The sequence below is a fragment of the Haliotis rufescens genome, unplaced genomic scaffold (genome assembly GCF_023055435.1).
Source record: "Haliotis rufescens isolate VD_foot unplaced genomic scaffold, xgHalRufe1.0.p SCAF_125, whole genome shotgun sequence".
Classification (NCBI taxonomy): Eukaryota; Metazoa; Mollusca; class Gastropoda; order Lepetellida; family Haliotidae; genus Haliotis; species Haliotis rufescens.
Window position 1 is genome coordinate 220,961 of NW_025963808.1, and position 22,214 is coordinate 243,174.

Sequence of the window (22,214 nt, forward strand, 5' to 3'; positions counted from 1 at the left end):
CAAATAGGCTGTGTACAGTGACCAGATACTTCATAACATTGGTACATTTAGATAATGGGGTGTCTTAAGGGTGGTTTGTGCTGTTTCTGGTTCGAGTCCTCCTCTGGACATGGGTCAAGTTGTCAAATTGACTGTGTACAGTGACCAGATACATCATAGCATGGGTACATTTAGATAATGGGGTGTCTTAAGGGTGGTTTGTGCTGTTTCTGGTAGAAGTCCTTCTCTGGACATGGGTCAAATGGTCAAATACACTGTTTACAGTGATCAGATCCATCATAGCATGGGTACATTTAGATTACAGGGTGTCTTAAGGGTGGTTTGTGCTGTTTGTGGTTAAAGTCCTCCTCTGGACATGGGTCAATTGGTCAAATAGGCTGTGTACAGTGACCAGATACATCATAGCATGGGTACATTTAGATAATGGGGTGTCTTAAGGGTGGTTTGTGTTGTTTGTGGTTAAAGTCCTCCTCTGGACATGGGTCAAGTGGTCAAATAGACTGTTTACAATGACCAGATACATCATAGCATGGGTACATTTAGATGACAGGCTGTCTTAAGGGTGGTTTGTGCGTTTTCTGGTAGAGGTCCTTCTCTGGACATGGGTCAAGTGGTCAAATAGGCTGTGTACAGTGACCAGATAATTCATAGGATGGGTACATTTAGATTACAGGGCCTCATAAGGGTGGTTTGTGCTGTTTCTAGTTAAAGTCCTCCTCTGGACATGGGTCAAGTGGTCAAATAGACTGTTTACAATGACCAGATACATCATAGCATGGGTACATTTAGATTACAGGGTGTCTTAAGGGTGGTTTGTGCGTTTTCTGGTAGAGGTCCTTCTCTGGACATGGGTCAAGGGGTCAAATAGGCTGTGTACAGTGACCAGATACATCATAGTATGGGTATATTTAGAGTACAGGGTGTCTTAAGGGTGGATTGTGCTGTTTCTGGTTAAAGTCCTCCTCTGGACATGGGTCAATTGGTCAAATAGGCTGTGTACAGTGACCAGATCCATCATAGCATGGGTACATTTAGATAATGGGATGTCTTAAGGGTGGTTTGTGTTGTTTGTGGTTAAAGTCCTCCTCTGGACATGGGTCAAGTGGTCAAATAGGCTGTGTACAGTGACCATATACATCATAGCATGGGTACATTTAGATGACAGGCTGTCTTAAGGGTGGTTTGTGCTGTTTCTTGTTCAAATCCTCCTCTGGACATGGGTCAAGTGGTCAAATAGGCTGTGTACAGTGACCATATACATCATAGCATGGGTACATTTAGATTACAGGGTGTCTTAAGGGTGGTTTGTGCTGTTTGTGGTTCGAGTCCTCCTCTGGACATGGGTCAAGCGGTCAAATTGACTGTGTACAGTGACCAGATACATCATAGCATGGGTACATTTAGATTCCAGGGTGTCTTAAGGGTGGTTTGTGCTGTTTCTGGTTAAAGTCCTCCACTTGCGATGGGTCAAGTGGTCAAATTGTCTGTGTAAACTGACCAGATACATCATAGCATGGGTAGATTTAGATTACAGGCTGTCTTAAGGGTGGTTTGTGCTGTTTGTGGTTAAAGTCCTCCTCTGGACATGGGTCAAGTGGTCAAATAGACTGTGTACAGTGACCAGATACATCATTGCATGGGTACATTTAGATTCCAGGGTACCGTAAGGGTGGTTTGTGCTGTTTCTTGTTGAAGTTCTCCTCTGGACATGGGTCAAGTGGTCAAATAGGCTGTGTAGAGTGACCAGATACATCATAGCATGGGTACATTTAGATTACAGGGTGTCATGAGGGTAGTTTGTGCAGTTTCTGGTTCGAGTCCTCCTCTGGACATGGGTCAAGTGGTCAAATAGACTGTGTACACTGACCAGATAATTCATAGCATGGGTACATTTAGATTCCAGGGTGTCTTAAGGGTGGTTTGTGCTATTTGTGGTTAAAGTCCCCCTCTGGACATGGGTCAAGTGGTCAAATAGACTGTGTACAGTGACCAGATACATCATTGCATGGGTACATTAAGATTCCAGGGTACCGTAAGGGTGGTTTGTGCTGTTTCTTGTTGAAGTTCTCCTCTGGACATGGGTCAAGTGGTCAAATAGGCTGTGTAGAGTGACCAGATACATCATAGCATGGGTACATTTAGATTACAGGGTGTCATAAGGGTAGTTTGTGCAGTTTCTGGTTCGAGTCCTCCTCTGGACATGGGTCAAGTGGTCAAATAGACTGTTTACAGTGACCAGATACATCATAGGATGGGTACATTTAGATAATGGGGTGTCTTAAGGGTGGTTTGTGCTGTTTCTGGTTGAAGTCCCTCTCTGGACATGCGTCAAGTTGTCAAATTGTCTGTGTACACTGCCCAGATACATTATAGCATGGGTACATTTAGATTACGGGGTGTCAGAATGTGGTTTGTGCTATTTCTGGTTAAAGTCCTTCTCTTGACATGGGTCAAGTGGTCAAATAGACTGTGTACAGTGACCAGAGACATCATAGCATGGGTACATTTAGATTACAGGGAGTCATAAGGGTAGTTTGTGCTGTTTCGTGTTAGAAAGGGTGCTCTGGACAAGGGTCAAGTGGTCAAATAGACTGTGTACAGTGACCAGAGACATCATAGCATGGGTACATTTAGATTACAGGGTGTCATAAGGGTGGTTTGTGCTGTTTCGTGTTAGAAAGGGTGCTCTGGACAAGGGTCAAGTGGTCAAATAGACTGTGTACAGTGACCTGAAACATCATAGCATGGGTACATGTAGATTACAGGTTGTCTTAGGGGTTTTTTGTGCTATTTCTGGTTCGAGTCCTCCTCTGGACAAGGGTCAAGTGGTCAAATAGACTGTGTACAGTGACCAGATACATCATAGCATGGGTACATTTAGATTACAGGGTGTCATAAGGGTGGTTTGTGCTGTTTCGTGTTAGAAAGGGTGCTCTGGACAAGGGTCAAGTGGTCAAATAGACTGTGTACAGTGACCAGAGACATCATAGCATGGGTACATTTAGATTACAGGCTGTCTTAGGGGTGGTTTGTGCTGTTTCTGGTTCAAGTCCTCCTCTGGACATGGGTCAAGTGGTCAAATAGACTGTTTACAGTGACCAGATACATCATAGCATGGGTACATTTAGATTACAGGGTGTCATAAGGGTAGTTTGTGCTGTTTCGTGTTAGAAAGGGTGCTCTGGACAAGGGTCAAGTGGTCAAATAGACTGTGTACAGTGACCAGAGACATCATAGCATGGGTACATTTAGATAATGGGTTGTCTTAAGGGTGGTTTGTGCTGTTTCTGGTTCAAGTCCTCCTCTGGACATGGGTCAAGTGGTCAAATAGACTGTGTACAGTGACCAGATACATCATAGCATGGGTACATTTAGATTACAGGATGTCTTAAGGGTGGTTTATGCTGTTACTGGTAGAAGTCCTCCTCTTGTAATAGGTGAAGTGGTCAAATAGACTGTGTACAGTGACCAGATACATTATAGCATGGGTATATTTAGATTACAGGGTGTCTTAAGGGTGGTTTGTGATGTTTCTGGTTGAAGTCCTCCTCTGGACATGGGTCAAGTGGCCAAATAGACTGTGTATAGTGACCAGATACATCATAGCATGGGTACACTTAGATTACAGGGTGTCTTAAGGCTGGTTTGTGCTGTTTCTGGTTCGAGTCCTCCTCTGGACATGGGTCAAGTGGCCAAATAGACTGTGTACAGTGACCAGATACATCATAGCATGGGTACATTTAGATTACAGGGTGTCTTAAGGGTGGTTTGTGTTGTTTCTGGTTGAAGTCCTCCTCTGGACATGGGTCAAGTGGCCAAATAGACTGTGTACAGTGACCAGATACATCATAGCATGGGTACACTTAGATTACAGGGTGTCTTAAGGGTGGTTTGTGCTGTTTCTGGTTCAAGTCCTCCTCTGGACATGGGTCAAGTGGTCAAATAGACTGTGTACAGTGACCAGATACATCATAGCATGGGTACACTTAGATTACAGGGTGTCTTAAGGGTGGTTTGTGCTGTTTCTGGTTCAAGTCCTCCTCTGGACATGGGTCAAGTGGTCAAATAGACTGTGTACAGTGACCAGAGACATCATAGCATGGGTACACTTAGATTACAGGGTGTCTTAAGGGTGGTTTGTGCTGTTTCTGGTTCGAGTCCTCCTCTGGACATGGGTCAAGTGGTCAAATAGACTGTGTACAGTGACCAGATACATCATAGCATGGGTACATTTAGATTACAGGGTGTCTTAAGGGTGGTTTGTGCTGTTTCTGGTTGAAGTCCTTCTCTGGACATGGGTCAAGTGGTCAAATAGACTGTGTACAGTGACCAGATACATCATAGCATGGGTACATTTAGATTACAGGGTGTCTTAAGGGTGGTTTGTACTGTTTCTGGTTCAAGTCCTCCTCTGGACATGGGTCAAGTGGTCAAATAGACTGTGTACAGTGACCAGAGACATCATAGCATGGGTACACTTAGATTACAGGGTGTCTTAAGGGTGGTTTGTGCTGTTTCTGGTTAAGGGACAGACGGGAAACTGTCGATAATCAACTTGCGAGCACATGCTGCTCTGTACATCTACATGTAGGTCAACAGGGCGGTGGGCTGTATGCTGAAAGTGTTCGCTCGTCCCGCCGAAAGTACGGGTTCTATTCTCCACTCTGTACATCTACATGTAGGTCAACAGGGCGGTGGGCCGTATGGTGAAAGTGTTCGCTCGTCCCGCCGAAAGTACGGGTTCTATTCTCCACTCTGTACATCTACATGTAGGTCAACAGGGCGGTGGGCCGTATGGTGAAAGTGTTCGCTCGTCCCGCCGAAAGTACGGGTTCTATTCTCCACTCTGTACATCTACATGTAGGTCAACAGGGCGGTGGGCCGTATGGTGAAAGTGTTCGCTCGTCCCGCCGAAAGTACGGGTTCTATTCTCCACTCTGTACATCTACATGTAGGTCAACAGGGCGGTGGGCCGTATGGTGAAAGTGTTCGCTCGTCCCGCCGAAAGTACGGGTTCTATTCTCCACTCTGTACATCTACATGTAGGTCAACAGGGCGGTGGGCCGTATGCTGAAAGTGTTCGCTCATCCCGCCGAAAGTACCGGTTCTATTCTCCACTCTGTACATCTACATGTAGGTCAACAGGGCGGTGGGCCGTATGCTGAAAGTGTTCGCTCGTCCCGCCGAAAGTACGGGTTCTATTCTCCACTCTGTACATCTACATGTAGGTCAACAGGGCGGTGGGCCGTATGGTGAAAGTGTTCGCTCGTCCCGCCGAAAGTACGGGTTCTATTCTCCACTCTGTACATCTACATGTAGGTCAACAGGGCGGTGGGCCGTATGCTGAAAGTGTTCGCTCATCCCGCCGAAAGTACGGGTTCTATTCTTCACTCTGTACATCTACATGTAGGTCAACAGGGCGGTGGGCCGTATGGTGAAAGTGTTCGCTCATCCCGCCGAAAGTACGGGTTCTATTCTTCACTCTGTACATCTACATGTAGGTCAACAGGGCGGTGGGCCGTATGCTGAAAGTGTTCGCTCGTCCCGCCGAAAGTACGGGTTCTATTCTTCACTCTGTACATCTACATGTAGGTCAACAGGGCGGTGGGCCGTATGCTGAAAGTGTTCGCTCATCCCGCCGAAAGTACGGGTTCTATTCTTCACTCTGTACATCTACATGTAGGTCAACAGGGCGGTGGGCCGTATGCTGAAAGTGTTCGCTCGTCCCGCCGAAAGTACGGGTTCTATTCTTCACTCTGTACATCTACATGTAGGTCAACAGGGCGGTGGGCCGTATGGTGAAAGTGTTCGCTCATCCTGCCGAAAGTACGGGTTCTATTCTTCACTCTGTATATCTACATGTAGGTCAACAGGGCGGTGGGCCGTATGTTGAAAGTGTTCGCTCGTCCCGCCGAAAGTACGGGTTCTATTCTTCACTCTGTACATCTACATGTAGGTCAACAGGGCGGTGGGCCGTATGCTGAAAGTGTTCGCTCATCCCGCCGAAAGTACGGGTTCTATTCTTCACTCTGTACATCTACATGTAGGTCAACAGGGCGGTGGGCCGTATGCTGAAAGTGTTCGCTCATCCCGCCGAAAGTACCGGTTCTATTCTCCACTCTGTACATCTACATGTAGGTCAACAGGGCGGTGGGCCGTATGGTGAAAGTGTTCGCTCGCCCCGCCGAAAGTACGGGTTCTATTCTTCACTCTGTACATCTACATGTAGGTCAACAGGGCGGTGGGCCGTATGGTGAAAGTGTTCGCTCGTCCCGCCGAAAGTACGGGTTCTATTCTCCACTCTGTACATCTACATGTAGGTCAACATGTCGAACTTCTTAGATTCAACTAAGTCATATCTCATTGTAGGGTTGACAGGTTTTTCCAATAGTGACCGTGCTAATTACTCATTGCATGAAACCAGAGGACAGTCTCGATCTGCAGGTATGTTCATTCGTAGAATTACTGGTTTGAATGGTATTTTGCCCAATCAGAATTTACCATTATTCAGCGACATATTAAAATGCTTCTTAATTCCTATGATATATTCAGTGCTCGTGTCATGCTGGGGGCATGGATACCCCAATCACATAAAGCCCCGTAATATGCTGCGCACAGTGGCATCCCTTTGGCGTTCTCAGATTGTTTCTAGGTTTGCCAGCACCATATCGGTGTTCCTGGGTTCCACCAAAGTGGGTGACATCTAAGACCTGCGTCACATTGATCTTTTTCCCAGCAGAAAGCTGATACGTTATTAAAGAGATGTGTTCAAATTACTGTATCTTTCCCCAAACAGACACTGATTGACTCCAGTGCACCTTATCCTGCAATGAAACTTCACGAAAGTGTTAAACCTCTGAGACCTGTTTCACTTCATGTTATTTTCCCCACTGCAAAATGACACATCATGACTGAAATATATTTTAAAGCCGGTCGTGTCACTGTAACATAGAAACCTAAAGGATCACAGTCGTCAACATTACATCCCTTCATCTCATGTGATGTTCCTGCTTTACAGGTCGGCGTGACACAGTACACAAGGTTATAGCCACAGAAGAGCAGTTTGTACGGTGATTGACAGTTTCTGTTTCGACATGGAAAGCTTACCTCTGTAAATGCAATGTGAGAACGTAGAAAACTCATAAGAAGATTAAAGTTCCTTGAACCGTAGAACTATGGCATGTTGTCTCTCGGTGGTATTATATAGGAATGACCGCCTCCGTGATAAAATGGACAGATCATCTGCTCGAAGAACTTGTAGAAGAAGTCACATACAAGTGCATGCACGTCGCTGTATAAGTGCTATAATCTTGAACTCGATGTTTAACCCCATTTCACCTCACCTGACATGTTGGGGAGTAACAATGATGTTTCTGTTTTCTGCAGCTTTTTGCACGTGCAGCAATTCATTAACATTTATTATTTGCAGAATAAAAAAAAGTGTGATTACCCAGTTACGACGTCAATACTGTTTCATTCAGATACAGACTTTCATATGTACCTAAAAAGAACATTGTATTTAGATTTAAAAAAAATCAACACATATACACACAGTAAATACTTCTTTTTGGTTCCAATCTTAGTAGAGAGTGAGTGAGTATTGTTTTACGCCGCTTTTAGCAAGATCCTAGCAATACCACGGCGGGGAACACCAGAAATGGGCTTCATACATTGTACCCATGTTCGGGAATCGAGCCCGGGTCTTCGGCGTGATGAGCGAATGCTTTAATCACCAGGCTACCCGACCAACCCTCCAATCTCAGTAAGAACATATGCACATGCATGTGGTATATTCCTCCATCACATGGTGTAGTAGTGACTCGTTTCCAAGCAGATAATGGCATGAGGCCTTGAATAACTCACTAATGACAAATAACCAGCTCCGTATATATGAACTTTGTGCGAACACGACCAATGTCTGAAACAATGAGTATAGTAGAGGAACGAGAGGAATATTGCAGCTAAGGGCGCTATTTGGTCCGATAATTCGATGGCCTCCCCTCTCTGAAGCTTTGCCGTGGCTTACTTTGTTGGCTTAAAGTAACGATTACAGAGTCAAGGATGATGGAGGAACATCGTGTAACAAAATGACGATGTGTGAACATTTGTCTGTTAAACGTCAGTTTCGGTTATATTCGAGAATACAAAACTAGTTGTTGACACTATCAAGAACCGTCTTATCCCTACAAGCATTTGAACCACATACATAACAAGGCAACACATTTCTGCAGGCATCGACGTGACTAGGTATTCTTTAGCTGAAGACCCATGAAGATACGGGGTAGAATAGGTCTTCAGCAATCCCTGCTTGGCGTAAAAGGCGACTATGCTTGTCGTAAAAGGCGACTAACGGGATCGGGTGGCCACATGGTCAGGCTTGCCGAGTTGGTTGATGCATGTCATTGATCCCAATTGCGTGGATCGATGCTCATGACATCAATCACTGGATAGTCTGGTTCAGACTTGATTATTTACAGACTGCCGTCATGCAGCTGGAATATTGCTGAGTGTGGCGTTAAACAACACACAAACAAACTTGATGGTAGGTTTGACTTATATTCCATTCCATCATTTCCATCTGTTACAAAAATATACAAACCTTATCTACAATTTAACGTTGACATTCATTAACGTTTCATGTTTCAAGGTGTCATTGCCACACACTGAATTGTAAATATTTGAGCGTCAAATTGTACTGTACTGCCTGCATGTCCCCATCTGATATTCTTAAACCAGAAACACGTCGTCTCTGTAATGGTATTGTCTTGAATTCGAATCCCTGATTCGTACAAGTTCTTGCTTTGTGAGCACAATAACCATATTGCTTGTTTTCAGAGGACTGGATCGTGCTACTGGATATTCTGGTCCTCACTTGATAGTCTGATACGTCGGGCAACATCAAGAACAACAAAAAAGCATTTTAATGCAAATTGTGTGAGTGGCGGTGGCAACAGGTAGGGCCAGGTATGCGTACCCTGTTGCACATTTGGTGTGATCACAGGTTTTCAGTGATGCATTTCTATAATTGCCATCTTAATAAGTTTTTGCCTTTTACGCCAAAAGAATGTATTTGTGATCCTGAATGGTTATTCTCTTGCGTCGATGTTCGATCTTTATATTTAGAATGATATAACAAGTCCAATGTCCCGTACTTGACAATTCTGTTAAATATGGGCCGTGGGGTAGTCTGGTAGTCAAAGTCTTCAGTCGTCACGCCGAAGACCCGGGTTCGTGTGTTAATCCCCTTTCTGGTTCCCCCACCCTGCTGTTGCTGGAACATAGCTAATTTCTTTCAATTTAATAATACTCTCTAGCACAAGCAAGCAGTGATCCAGATGGGTTGTCCGGGTAAGAATTGAGTCGCAGTGCTGGTTGTAAGAGACAACCAAATGGATTGTTGCAGTCACCCATTAGTGACCCGTGATGATTACGGGGTAGAACAGGTCTTCAGCAACCCATGCTTGCCGTAAAAGGTGACTATGCTTGTCGTAAAAAGGCGACTAACGGGATCGGGTGGTCAGGCTCGCGGACTTGGTTGATGCATGTCATCGATCCCAATTGTGTGGATTGATGCTCATGACATCAATCACTGGATTGTCTGGTTCAGACTCGATTATTTACAGACCGCCGTCATATAGCTGTAATATTGCTGAGTGCGGCGTTAAACAACAAACGCACATCCAACATGCAATGGACACCGAGAAGCATGAATACGTCTATGTGTACAAGACCCGTGAAGACCATGCTTGCCGTAAAAGGCGACTAACGGGATCAGGTGGTCAGGCTCGCCGACTTGGTCAATGCATGTTATCCATCCCAATTGTGTGGATTGATGCTCATGATATCAATCACTGGATTGTCTGGTCCAGATTTGATTATTTACAGACCGCCGTCATATAGCTGGAATAGTGCGGCTATAAACAACAAACTAAGTAACTATATGTACAAAATGTAAAAATTCAGAAAGTGGGTTACCGGAAAGCATGAGTCAGAATAAAGGACTTTCACTGTATACTATGTTTGATGTATGATCTGTTTAATGTGTATTTGGCTGCTGTACTTAAAGTCAGTTGTACACCAGAGCAATGCAACACTGAAGGGGCCTGTGATATTGCCATCACGATGATACACAATGAGATCACAAGTGTAGTTATTGAGAATCAGGAAGTACTCAGGGCAGTATACGAGTAGCTCGTGGTGTGTCACTTATGAAAGTCAAATATAGACTGCAGATGTCAATGATATGACAAGACGGAAATGTTATATGCGTTCCTTGTACCAGACCTACACCAGAAGCGAGACGAATCTGAAATATCGACAGGATAACAACAAGCGACATTCAAAGGTGTCCATCTATGTCGAATTCGTTGATACCTTCATCCACAAAAAAACTACATATTGAAGTAATGTGTTTGAAACTGTCACTAATATATGGTCTTGTGCCTATAAGATAACTAGAATTACCACACAGATATGCTGCTTTGAAATGGTCGTATTTAACATTTGAACAAGCAGGACGAATACATCATAATTAGCAACATACAGCGTATCAGATACAGGTCGTAGCCATCCATATGAAACGTTAAGCCCAATTATGTGTCCAAAGGCCTGATATCTATCCTGAAATATTGCTCTGGTTATTCTCATCATGTGTTTGTGATGGCGGAAGTGTTCATAACATTACTTCAGTCCTGTGTACAGATACATGTTGTAGGCATCCAAAGGCCTGATATCTATCCTGACATATTGCTCTGGTTATTCTCGTCATATGTTTGTGATGGCGTAAGTGTTCATATCATTACTTCAGTCCTGTGTACAGATACATGTTGTAGGCATCCAAAGGCCTGATATCTTTCCTGACATATTGCTCTGGTTATTCTCGTCATGTGTTTGTGATGGCGTAAGTGTTCATAACATTACTTCAGTCCTGTGTACAGATACATGTTGAAGGCATCCAAAGGCCTGATATCTATCCTGACATATTGCTCTGGTTATTCTCGTCATGTGTTTGTGATGGCGTAAGTGTTCATAACATTACTTCAGTCCTGTGTACAGATACATGTTGTAGGCATCCAAAGGCCTGATATCTATCCTGACATATTGCTCTGGTTATTCTCGTCATGTGTTTGTGATGGTGTAAGTGTTCATAACATTACTTCAGTCCTGTGTGCAGATACATGTTGTAGGCATCCAAAGGCCTGATATCTATCCTGACATATTTCTCTGGTTATTCTCGTCATGTGTTTGTGATGGTGTAAGTGTTCATAACATTACTTCAGTCCTGTGTACAGATACATGTTGTAGGCATCCAAAGGCCTGATATCTTTCCTGACATATTGCTCTGGTTATTCTCGTCATGTGTTTGTGATGGCGGAAGTGTTCATAACATTACTTCAGTCCTGTGTACAGATACATGTTGTAGGCATCCAAAGGCCTGATATCTATCCTGACATATTGCTCTGGTTATTCTCGTCATGTGTTTGTGATGGTGTAAGTGTTCATAACATTACTTCAGTCCTGTGTACAGATACATGTTGTAGGCATCCAAAGGCCTGATATCTATCCTGACATATTGCTCTGGTTATTCTCGTCATGTGTTTGTGATGGCGGAAGTGTTCATATCATTACTTCAGTCATGTGTACAGATACATGTTGTAGGCATCCAAAGGCCTGATATCTATCCTGACATATTGTTCTGGTTATTCTCGTCATGTGTTTGTGATGGCGGAAGTGTTCATAACATTACTTCAGTCCTGTGTACAGATACATGTTGTAGGCATCCAAAGGCCTGATATCTATCCTGACATATTGCTCTGGTTATTCTCGTCATGTGTTTGTGATGGTGTAAGTGTTCATAACATTACTTCAGTCATGTGTACAGATACATGTTGTAGGCATCCAAAGGCCTGATATCTATCCTGACATATTGCTCTGGTTATTCTCGTCATGTGTTTGTGATGGTGTAAGTGTTCATAACATTACTTCAGTCCTGTGTACAGATACATGTTGTAGGCATCCAAAGGCCTGATATCTATCCTGACATATTGCTCTGGTTATTCTCGTCATGTGTTTGTGATGGTGTAAGTGTTCATAACATTACTTCAGTCCTGTGTACAGATACATGTTGTAGGCATCCAAAGGCCTGATATCTTTCCTGACATATTGCTCTGGTTATTCTCATCATGTGTTTGTGATGGCGTAAGTGGAGAGCAACCCAGCAACACAGTTTTTTTTTTTCTTTTTTTAATGAAACTACTCTTTACATTTATAATATACTTCAAGACATCGGCTGAATTTTCATTGACAATAAATCAACTCATTCCCTGGTTAGTTTGGCTGTCAATTTGCAAAAAAAGTAGTGTCTGAATCCTGAGAAAATTGTTTTGGTAATGACGTGGATTTAGGTGGATGTTTTGGGTACCCTAATATTCCTTAAATAGACATCTTGAGGATTTATGAAAATGACAGTAACCCAGCCTTGTGTCAGAAATGAAATATTGAAATTCTTTTCAAAATAAACGCCTCCTTTGAAACCGATGGGCCCAAAATAGTTGACAGTTGGTCCCACAGATGTGACACCAGAACGTGTTGGGGAGATTCAGATACGGTTTCCAATATTTGGTAACAAAAGTTGATTTAGTGTTCCTATTTCGATTTCCTTTTACTTTTGTTAATGTGAGATTAACACCTGTATCGTTTACGTCAAACATCTTGTTGACATTGATGGCGAAATTATAGGAACAGAAAAAACAAAATGGATCACATGAACTAAATCATAATGGACAATCAATCGAAATGGATGAATGATGTGACATGGAGAATGCATATTCTGACCATCACCTGTGCATTCTCTGGATGAGAGGGGCTCAAGGTTGTTGCCAACAAATACTAGTATCATCCCAGAGCCAGGTACTGCCATTCCTAGAAAAGTATTCTGACACTCGGTCGTTTGTGGACGGCCAAATTCAAACCCATGACCAATGCTACGCATAACTTGAGTCCATCACTGAGCCAACACCCTAACGGTGTAATATTTTAGTGGGTTCGAATCCAATATTTGCTCCAATTATGATTCTTGGACTGACATCTTAATCTCTTCTACGTCATGCATCATTTTGGGCTTTCCATCCTAAATAAACTCACCTCTCTCATCCCCACATGAAACTATTTGAGACATGTTCACATTTCTGAATAGAACACATTGCATTTAATATTATTCAGACCGTTGAGCTGCGTGAAGATATAAGATCTGAGAACCGAAATATTTAACAGCACATGAGAGCATAAATAATCGCTACCAGCTGATAATTCTTTATGATCATGTAGGTGTAGTAATAAGTAATGTCCACGTATGTATATTTTGCAGTTAGCAATTGAAAACACAACAGTGCATTCGTTTATGTTTGTTCGAGAGTTTGATGACATGAACGTTATTAGGTCTTGTATATTATTGGTAGGAAGTAAATGTATTCATAACCAAACTAAAGGCGAAACTCTACTAATTTGAGACATTCATGTAATGTTCAAGTCCATAGAATACACGCGCATATTTTCCCAAGATCGTAAGAGCAATATTTAACTACGCGGAGATCGTTTATAAAAGACTTTTCAAAAGTCAAAATTAATAATTAACCACAGACGAATGTTTTGAAATATTACACTAAGCGATAGTTTCTTCCTTATTCGATACTCTGCTTTGAATTACTTTCTATTAAATATTCCCTATTCTACCCTGACAAGAACAATAGCTAAATGAGCTGTTTATTTTAAGCCTATTATGAAGCATTGTTATTCAAGTACCAGTAAGGGAGGCTATTGGGCACTTGCACAAGGAGGAAGTACTATACCACACACAGAGATATAATATGTATTGCTTGTGTCGGTACTCGATCAGTGCAACATGGCATGTCTTCCAGTAACATACGCTCTGTGCTGGCTGGTCATGGCTTCAAGTGCATCAGAAGCCAAAGAGGAAGAAACAAACAGTATACGTAAGTATGCATGTAAATATATTTACCAAACTAAAGGCGATACACTACGTATTTTAGGCACTCATGCAAAGTGTACGTCCATGAAATACACTCGCATATTCGAAAAACTGGAAATAACTAACGCATAGAATGTTTACATTATAATTATTTATCATCAGAAAGATTTTTTTACGTTCAAGATGTCAATTACATGCGATTTATATTCATGTACATTACGTGCCAGGTAAAATAAAATTTACACACATTTTCGGTGGTGGCAAAATAATGAAACAAACAAGAAATGTCAACAAAGACTATTGGAGAATAAGAATGCTGTGGTATACAGTCTCTTTATCATATCAATTTGTAATGTCAGTAGAATTTCCCTTTAACACAACCTGTAGTTTTGCAATAATCGGCCTGATGGTGCCCATATATACTGAACCAAATTAAAAACTTCACAATCCCAATTTTTTTAAATTTTTCACCAGTTATCATTGTGGGTCCTTATTATGTATTTAATCAGTAATGGCCACGTATTGTCTTCAGATAACACCCGTTTTTGTGCAGGTGAATCGATCAGAATCATATGCACAGCACTATAGTGGCAAAAGTTTGTTTTCACCTGCAACTGGTCACGTGGTCACAATACCGCACGTGGTTTCAGCCATACTTGTTAGTAGTCATTAACAAAAAAAATAACACAAGAAAACATAAGTCTTTACGGCCATTTTTCATGCCACGCCTTTCAAATGTGCAACGTGAACGTGTAATACTACACAAAGGAGAACAAAGGATAACGTTGTTATGGTCTAAGTGTAATATGTAACACCCTCTCTGGCATCGAGCAGGATCTCGATACACGTACATGGTAGGAGCACCAAGTAATGAACCATTGAAACTAAGATCATTGTGTCTTTCAGCCTTCATGCTTAATCCAAGCCGGAGGATCGATCGCATTGCTCATCCACAAACTGGTACTACAATAAATGTCCAAGAGGGTACAAATGTTACGCTTGTTTGCCAAATTGACTGGGAGAAGATTGTCGCTGTTCTATGGTACAGAACAAACGGAACACACAAAACATACTATCAGTTTGTCCAATGTCACAGTGATGTGTTCACCAAAAACAGATTTGATGGAAAAGGATCATGTTTCAACAAAACATATGGAGTGAGGATACAAAATATTGATAAACAGAATGAAGAGAGATGGTATTGTCTAGTAAATAACAAGTGGCAAAGTCCATATGTTGAAATCAAAGTCGACAGGCATAACGGTAAGTGTGGATTCTTGTTATAATAATACCATGTAAACAATGCTGTATTATCCATCTTCTATTCATTGGATCACTGTCACAATTTGTGCAAAACTGGTTAAATATAACTACATGAATGTCCAAGTTTGTAAAATCACAATATATACTGTCTGATCATCTTGGTTGTCGGAACATTAGAATCTACTTCACAAAGAATCAGTTCACCCACGGCAACTACGGTGAAAGATGTCACATTCACATCAAAGTCAACAAAAGGCACGACAGAATATACAACAGAAAGAACAGATAAGGAATCGGCATCCATAAACACATTGGTTCCTCTGATTGGCGGAGCTGCAGGCGGTGCGTTCGTCTTATTGGCTCTCGTGATCACTGGCTGCGTTCTTTACAGATCCAAGAGGGAGGTGAACAAGCCTAATGGTAAATGTTATTAGTGAAGTATTTCACGTTATACTACAATGTGTTATTAAAACTTTTGAAAAATTCGGTTTTAGATCGTACCTTGAAACCATCTTTCATACATTCATATTCTCGGTCAAACATATGTGGACATCTGTTTATCACATAGGAGTAATGTTTAACTGACAAGTGGTAACATTAACAACTCAGTACCTTCGTCTGTTTCTTTATAGATGGACGGGCATCAACAACAGATTCCAACAGGTAACATAATGTAATACATATATGCCTCGTGTCAAGAAAAAATAGATAAAATAGCTTCAATGGAATGTTCTTATGCTACTTAAAAGGAAGTGACATTTTCTCTCACTGATCCGTATACACACTTCGTGAACCATTGCTTCATACATCACGATATCCTGAAGCAACGTATGTCCCTTTACTCTTGTTTATTGTTTATTCAGCAAGGTTAAATAGGCAATAAAGGTAAACATTAGACATTTGTAAAGATCATGAGGGCAGTTGTATGTACAAACAAACATATTATTTTTGAGTATAACTGAGCAAATGTGGTTAGATAAGTAGTTGGTTAGCTTAGATTATATTTATCACTGTCACTGTACATATACAAACAACCTGAACACGCCAAAAGTGCTACTTTGACAATCGAATGCAGAAACATGTATCCTGAACTTTAAGGTGGGCAGTTTATTATTCCATACTGCATTGTTTCTGATATTTCTGCTATCAACTTTGATTCCTCCCAAGCATTCCATGTCGTACATCTTCGCAAAGAAACATGTATATCGTGTTCATGATATTGATAACACTCAACTCATTAGTTTAGTGGCATGGTATTTCACTCTATCATCATTGTATGTCTGCAGAGACCCAGGAGCAAATGTTGAAGGGGCTGTTGGTGAGTACTACACATGAACTTAATGTAATGGGGGGAGGGGGACTCCCTACGTGGGTACAATGTGAAACCCATTTCTGGTGTCCCCCGCCATGATATTGCTGGAATATTGCTTAAAGCGGTGTAAAACCAACCTCCCTCGTTCATGCATTCGGGGGAGAACATTGTTCCAGTGCCTAGCGCCCATTTTTAATCTTTGTTAAGTAATATATATTTGAAGTTGGGACATTTTCTATACGTAAGTAGGGTCATTAGATCATAATTCCTGTAAAGTAGGAAAACCTACTTGAATCTAACATGTAGGCGTAGTCTCTTTACTTCCGCACAAACAAACATGGTGACATGTAAATGCATCAGTTGAGAAAAGAAAAGAAAAGTTCTCGGTTTGGCAATCTCAAACTCGAATTGCCAGTGTATCTGGCAAGTAAGGATGGCGCCTTTAAAAGTCCACAGCAGGAATCTATCTGTTCATGATAAGTACCTCATACATCAATCCCACTTCGTTATCTTTCTTTCTTTCACTAATGGACAGTGGAAGGTGTACACGCGTCCACGTGTCCCTCCTCATTCACACTACGCTATAATAAGTCTTATTATTGCCTATTGTTACAGTGATGGAGGGAGATGTCATGTACGGCAGCTGTGGCGCAGGCAATGATGACTACGCACAAATACCCTGTCGTGAACCTGCATCTGCCTCTCATGGTAGGTCTTTATTTTCATTTACATTTGACAAAGTGAGCGTGTTAAACATGGTACGAACACATTGATGTTATGCAGATATCGGAATGATAACCTCTTGGTGAGAATGGTTGAATGATATTTGTGTCGGATATATCTATAATGAATATTTCTACTTCTGGCATACTGGGGGGCACGGGTGTTATGTTAAAAGCGGCGTTAAAACCTGACCCACTCACTCTGGCGTACTGACACTTTGAGCTTGTGGCTTTCATCAAAGTTGTCTACAGCTCAACCTTCCACATTATAGCCGATGATAACATTCAGTGCAGAATTAATATGTATTACGAACGAGAGGGCTTTATCAACATGTGTCATGCGCGTGTATATGAACGTGAATATGTATCATGAACGAGAGGACATAAAAATAAGCCAAAATTCAAAATATAGTCTGTGTAGACTGTTTACAGTGGTAGATAAGTCAAAATATAGTCTGTGTAGACTGTTTACAGTGGTAGATAAGTCAAAATATAGTCTGTGTAGACTGTTTACGGTGGTAGATAACAGTACATTTAGTTACAGCATCTGCTTCCTTTGCCAACCAGTTTTAATGAGGTCCTTTCAATCTATAAGCCAATGGTCATAGATTAATATCAAAAATTAATATCTAGTTTAGATGATTTATAATCTTTTTAAACGTGTTGCACCTGTCTACAGAGAAGGAAGATGCGAGTGTGTTGAAGAATCAACTTGACACAGAGAACAGGAACACCAATCAGCCTGGAGTGGACAATGGGGATATCTATGCCGTACCTGACAAACCCAAGAAGTCAACAGTCGAGGGTAAGTCTCCTCTTATTAGTTGTTGGGGCAAGAGAGGCGGTGTCGTTAAAGTGAAGAGTCCCTTCACCGTGTCTGAAAAATGGTATCGTAGTTTAGCCTGCTTATGTTTCGAGGTTTGTCAGCACCATACCAGTGCTAATAATGGTCACCAAAGTCGTCTAAGATAACGTTATTCCGAACTTTCCTCCTACATTGAACTGATACAATTGAAATACAGTTCAAATGGGTTTTAAGCCCAACTCACTCTGTCATGTTTGTTTGTTGTTTAATGCCGCACTCAGCAATATTCCAGCTACATGACGGCGGTCTGTAAAATAATCGATTCTGGACCAGACAATTCAATGACTGACATAATGAGCATCGATCCAACCTTATTGGGTTACGATGATATGCATCAACCAAGTCAGCGAGTCTGACCACCCGATCCCGTTAGTCGCCTTTAACGACAAGCATACTCGCCTTTTACGGCAAGCATGCGTTGTTGAAGACCTATTCTACCCCGGACCTTGACGGGTCTCACGTGTCTGCCACGGTGGAAATGGAACCCACATTGGATTGCTACACTGTGTGGTCTTCATTTTACTCTGTGCCGACATAGTGTTTCTATGTGTATCATGTGGTCATCTCGGGTTAGAATAAGTATGTCTCTAGGAACCTATATGATGCTTAAGAAGTGACTGAGTGAATATACTTTTAAGGTTTAGGTAACACAGGATGTTGAGCATAATAACAATTACTGATTTGTTTGGACTATAGTTTATCATTTACAGGCCGTAGTATATCCTTTTTATTTCATGTGTGGTGTTTGGAGTGTCTGTTTGGACCCTTGGTTGTTGTTACAGATGTAGAGGATGTGTACAGTCAAGTGCAGAAGCCGAAGAAAGGAATCGAGTAGAATGAGGAAAGCCTGTCAGTTTACATGAGGGAGATTTATACGGTCTTGTTACTTTAACAAATAGACGTAGCATACAGCCCCTTCCACTGAACTAGCAATAAAGGAGACCAGCGAGACCATCTCATCTGTTTCATATTGAGATCTATACATAAAGATTCATTATGACAAGAAATATCTCTACATGACTGTATGACAAGAGGGGTTACTTTCCAATAGTCAACTTGAACTTTATGTCGAGCAATATTACAGCAGCTCCAGCCTTTGCTGTCTACATTTCACCCCTTTTGAGACACAATCGAGCATGCCCTTTCTACCAATATTTCAAAGACTCTTGTTCAAATGCTTTTTGATCAAGGTTAAAAGATTCAAGGTTTCAGTAAAGCCTTCAAAAAGTTTTATAGTAGACATGTCGACGACATTTCCAAATATGACGCATCCGTGACAACAAATATGTCCTATGCACGTCCCTACTTTGACTTGTACCATATGTTTCCATGTTGTTTTTCTGGTGTACAATTGACTTGCATGAACATGTGCTTGTGACAGGTGTCACACAATGGGTAGGATACTTTCACCTTTTCATGAACACCTCGTATGATCACTATTTGATAGTGATCCACAGACACATGTTCATGATACAGTCGGAATTGTACAATCGACTTCATTTTTATCAGAGATATATATTATGAATAATTTTATGGAAATGGTTTTGTCGCTTTTACATATATGCATGGTCATAAATGTTAATGATGTACATTGTCACATGGACTATGTAAGTAAAATGCGTTGTTGTTAATTGTTACATTTATACAATCCCTTATGCCACCTTGTCCATTAAGTGTTTGTATGATTTAGTAGTAGTTTTTCAAATGTAAACTCTGAGTGGACCATTGTTCGCCTTGTGTGTAAGAAACAAACACTTTTGACTCTTCTGTGACATGACAGAGTTTCTTCATAAATCTTTTGACAATTTGATAAGAATAGAATCTCACCTATTCAAACTGGTCAGCAAGCACGCACTGTCCAAAGTCCCAGATTATGGCCAAGGTAATCTCGTAGAGCAGACTGTAAAGGAGGTTTTGGAAATTCTTATTTTTTGTTCAAAGCATCAGCAATATTAGGAAGTTGAGAGTCTAACTTTATGCGGCCATGCCAGCCTGGCCAGTCTCAATACAACACTTCTCACCCAAACAATGGTGTAGACCTTTGTAACGACCATGTGACCTAATCCTTAACATATATATTTGCCTTCAATTTTACAAATAGTCATCTTGATCTAGTTTTTTTTATCTTTTATGCACTGGTATAAGTTGTATGTTTTCAAGATTGTTCTTTGCTTGTTGTTTTGTACTGCAGTCAGCAATATTCAAACTGTTTTCCATTTGCCTGTAACTAAACGCGTCTGTACCAGACAACCAGTGCTTGTTGATGAGGTTGGGTACGAGTACACAAATACAGCCAAGTGATAAACCCTGAACCCGGCCTTCATGTTCAGATCTATCGGTTATTGCGTCTGTCATTGGGTTCCGTGGACCTACTGATGCCTTTAAGATGTTTTTTTTTAAGCGTGTGTAGCTTGTACACGTTTGTTGCTTGTTGACATATTATTTTATACTTTTTGTTACTATATTGTATCAACGTGGTAATGCGTAAGAGCACTCGAACTCACATGGTTGTCAGATGATCATGACAACCAAACGTGTTGTGATGGACAAACATCCATAGAACCAGGTGGACGGGACACTGAAGAGTACGCCCTTCACTCCATCGTTTTGATGGATTTGATTTCTGCATGTTTAATCTAAAACTGAAGCAGTACGATAAGTTGGACATCCAATTGTGCTTTTATGGATTTAATTAAGAACTCGGTCGAGTTCAAACACTACTATTTAGAAATCAGTTGTTTCTTGTTAAGAAGTCACCCTAAAGTATTATATTCTTCTGGACTTGTCAATCTTGTTTAACTTACATGTATATATTGCAACACATTCAAAAGAGATGTACGAACCAGAGTGTATACTTTAATCATTTGTTATTCAAGAAATCGTGAAAAGGAAAATTGTGAAAATCATCCCTAAAGAATTTAAAACAAAATACGTGAACAATAAATAAGAAAATAAAACACTGTTATAGCATGAAAGAATTCTGTATATATATCTTCTATTATCACAGTGTGTTGACACAAGTAAGTCTTGAAAATGTTAAATATTTGTAAATATGGAGATTGCTTCAAATTAAATATGTCGGTAGTATGGTATGCCATCAAGGATTTTCTTTGCTTTATTCAGATTCCTATTTGTCAGTTATTCATTTTGTTATGGTATATTTTCAATTTGAGAACAATAAACCTTTAAGATGAAATGTCTGTGTCTTTTTTCTTTTTCTCTTCTTGGAGCCAATGAAGGTATTTTGTTTTGTCAGATGCAGCAGCTAGTTGTCCAGAATGTTCCTTCTTCAATACAAGAATTTTTTTTTTTTATAATTGCGATAATATAAATACATTGGTAAGTGAATGTTCATGGTTTCTAACAAAATAACGTTATGGCCTTCCAGATGGCCCTTTTAACTGTACACAACGACCGGGTTTCACCAGAGTGGTAAACGTCCACGACCCGCATCACCTTCCACATCCAGTGTGAATCAGGATTAGATAATGAGAAGCAAGTTCAAGTGAACTTTTTCGCACATTTGTAAATCATATTATATAAATAAGGAGTAATTTTGTGAGTCAAAATGTCCAGAAACATACAGTTCACATTACGCGGAGCATTCAGTGTAGCACTCGGGTGTTTATGTCAATCCATGTTTATTGTAATGTGTGTGGTGACTGTAAACACGCTGTTTAAGAGGTCAGTGCATTTCAGAGACTATGTTGCATTTAAAGTCAGATGGCTTGAGCTAAGTATGGTTCTGAGAGGATGTGCAATTGTTGCCGACATGCCTGTACGACAAGTATGAACTGAAGATATTACCAAGCCTGTATGAAGATGAAACTGAAAAGGCCAGCACTTTAAGTTCCAGCGACTATCTTCAAACATAGATTAATGGAGAAGAGAAATATCAGTCACTGGTTTGTGTGGGCCAGACTGGTTTATTCTTTAGCCTCCTGAAGCGGCTCGGGTCTTTGACGATGATATGTTTGTACTATGGGACTTGGAGCTAACTGAATGCGAAATATATGCATCGTCTATATGTTCAAAGTGAGTTTTATCTTTCAATTTGGTTTAACA

At 41.1% G+C, this 22,214-nt stretch overlaps 1 protein-coding gene across 1 annotated transcript in view; it reads left to right on the forward strand.

Annotated features, from left to right (window-relative positions):
- LOC124118998 overlaps positions 1-21,345 on the forward strand; it is a 40,137-nt gene extending 18,792 nt beyond the window's left edge. Inside the window, exons 2-8 of the mRNA XM_048393975.1 lie at positions 14,894-15,250; positions 15,428-15,670; positions 15,883-15,913; positions 16,537-16,568; positions 17,178-17,270; positions 17,964-18,089; positions 18,932-21,345. Coding sequence (XP_048249932.1) covers positions 14,899-15,250; positions 15,428-15,670; positions 15,883-15,913; positions 16,537-16,568; positions 17,178-17,270; positions 17,964-18,089; positions 18,932-18,984 — 930 coding nt within the window. The 5' untranslated portion in view covers positions 14,894-14,898 and the 3' untranslated portion in view covers positions 18,985-21,345. The remainder of the gene's footprint in view (positions 1-14,893; positions 15,251-15,427; positions 15,671-15,882; positions 15,914-16,536; positions 16,569-17,177; positions 17,271-17,963; positions 18,090-18,931) is intronic.
- The last annotated feature ends 869 nt before the right edge of the window (positions 21,346-22,214 follow it).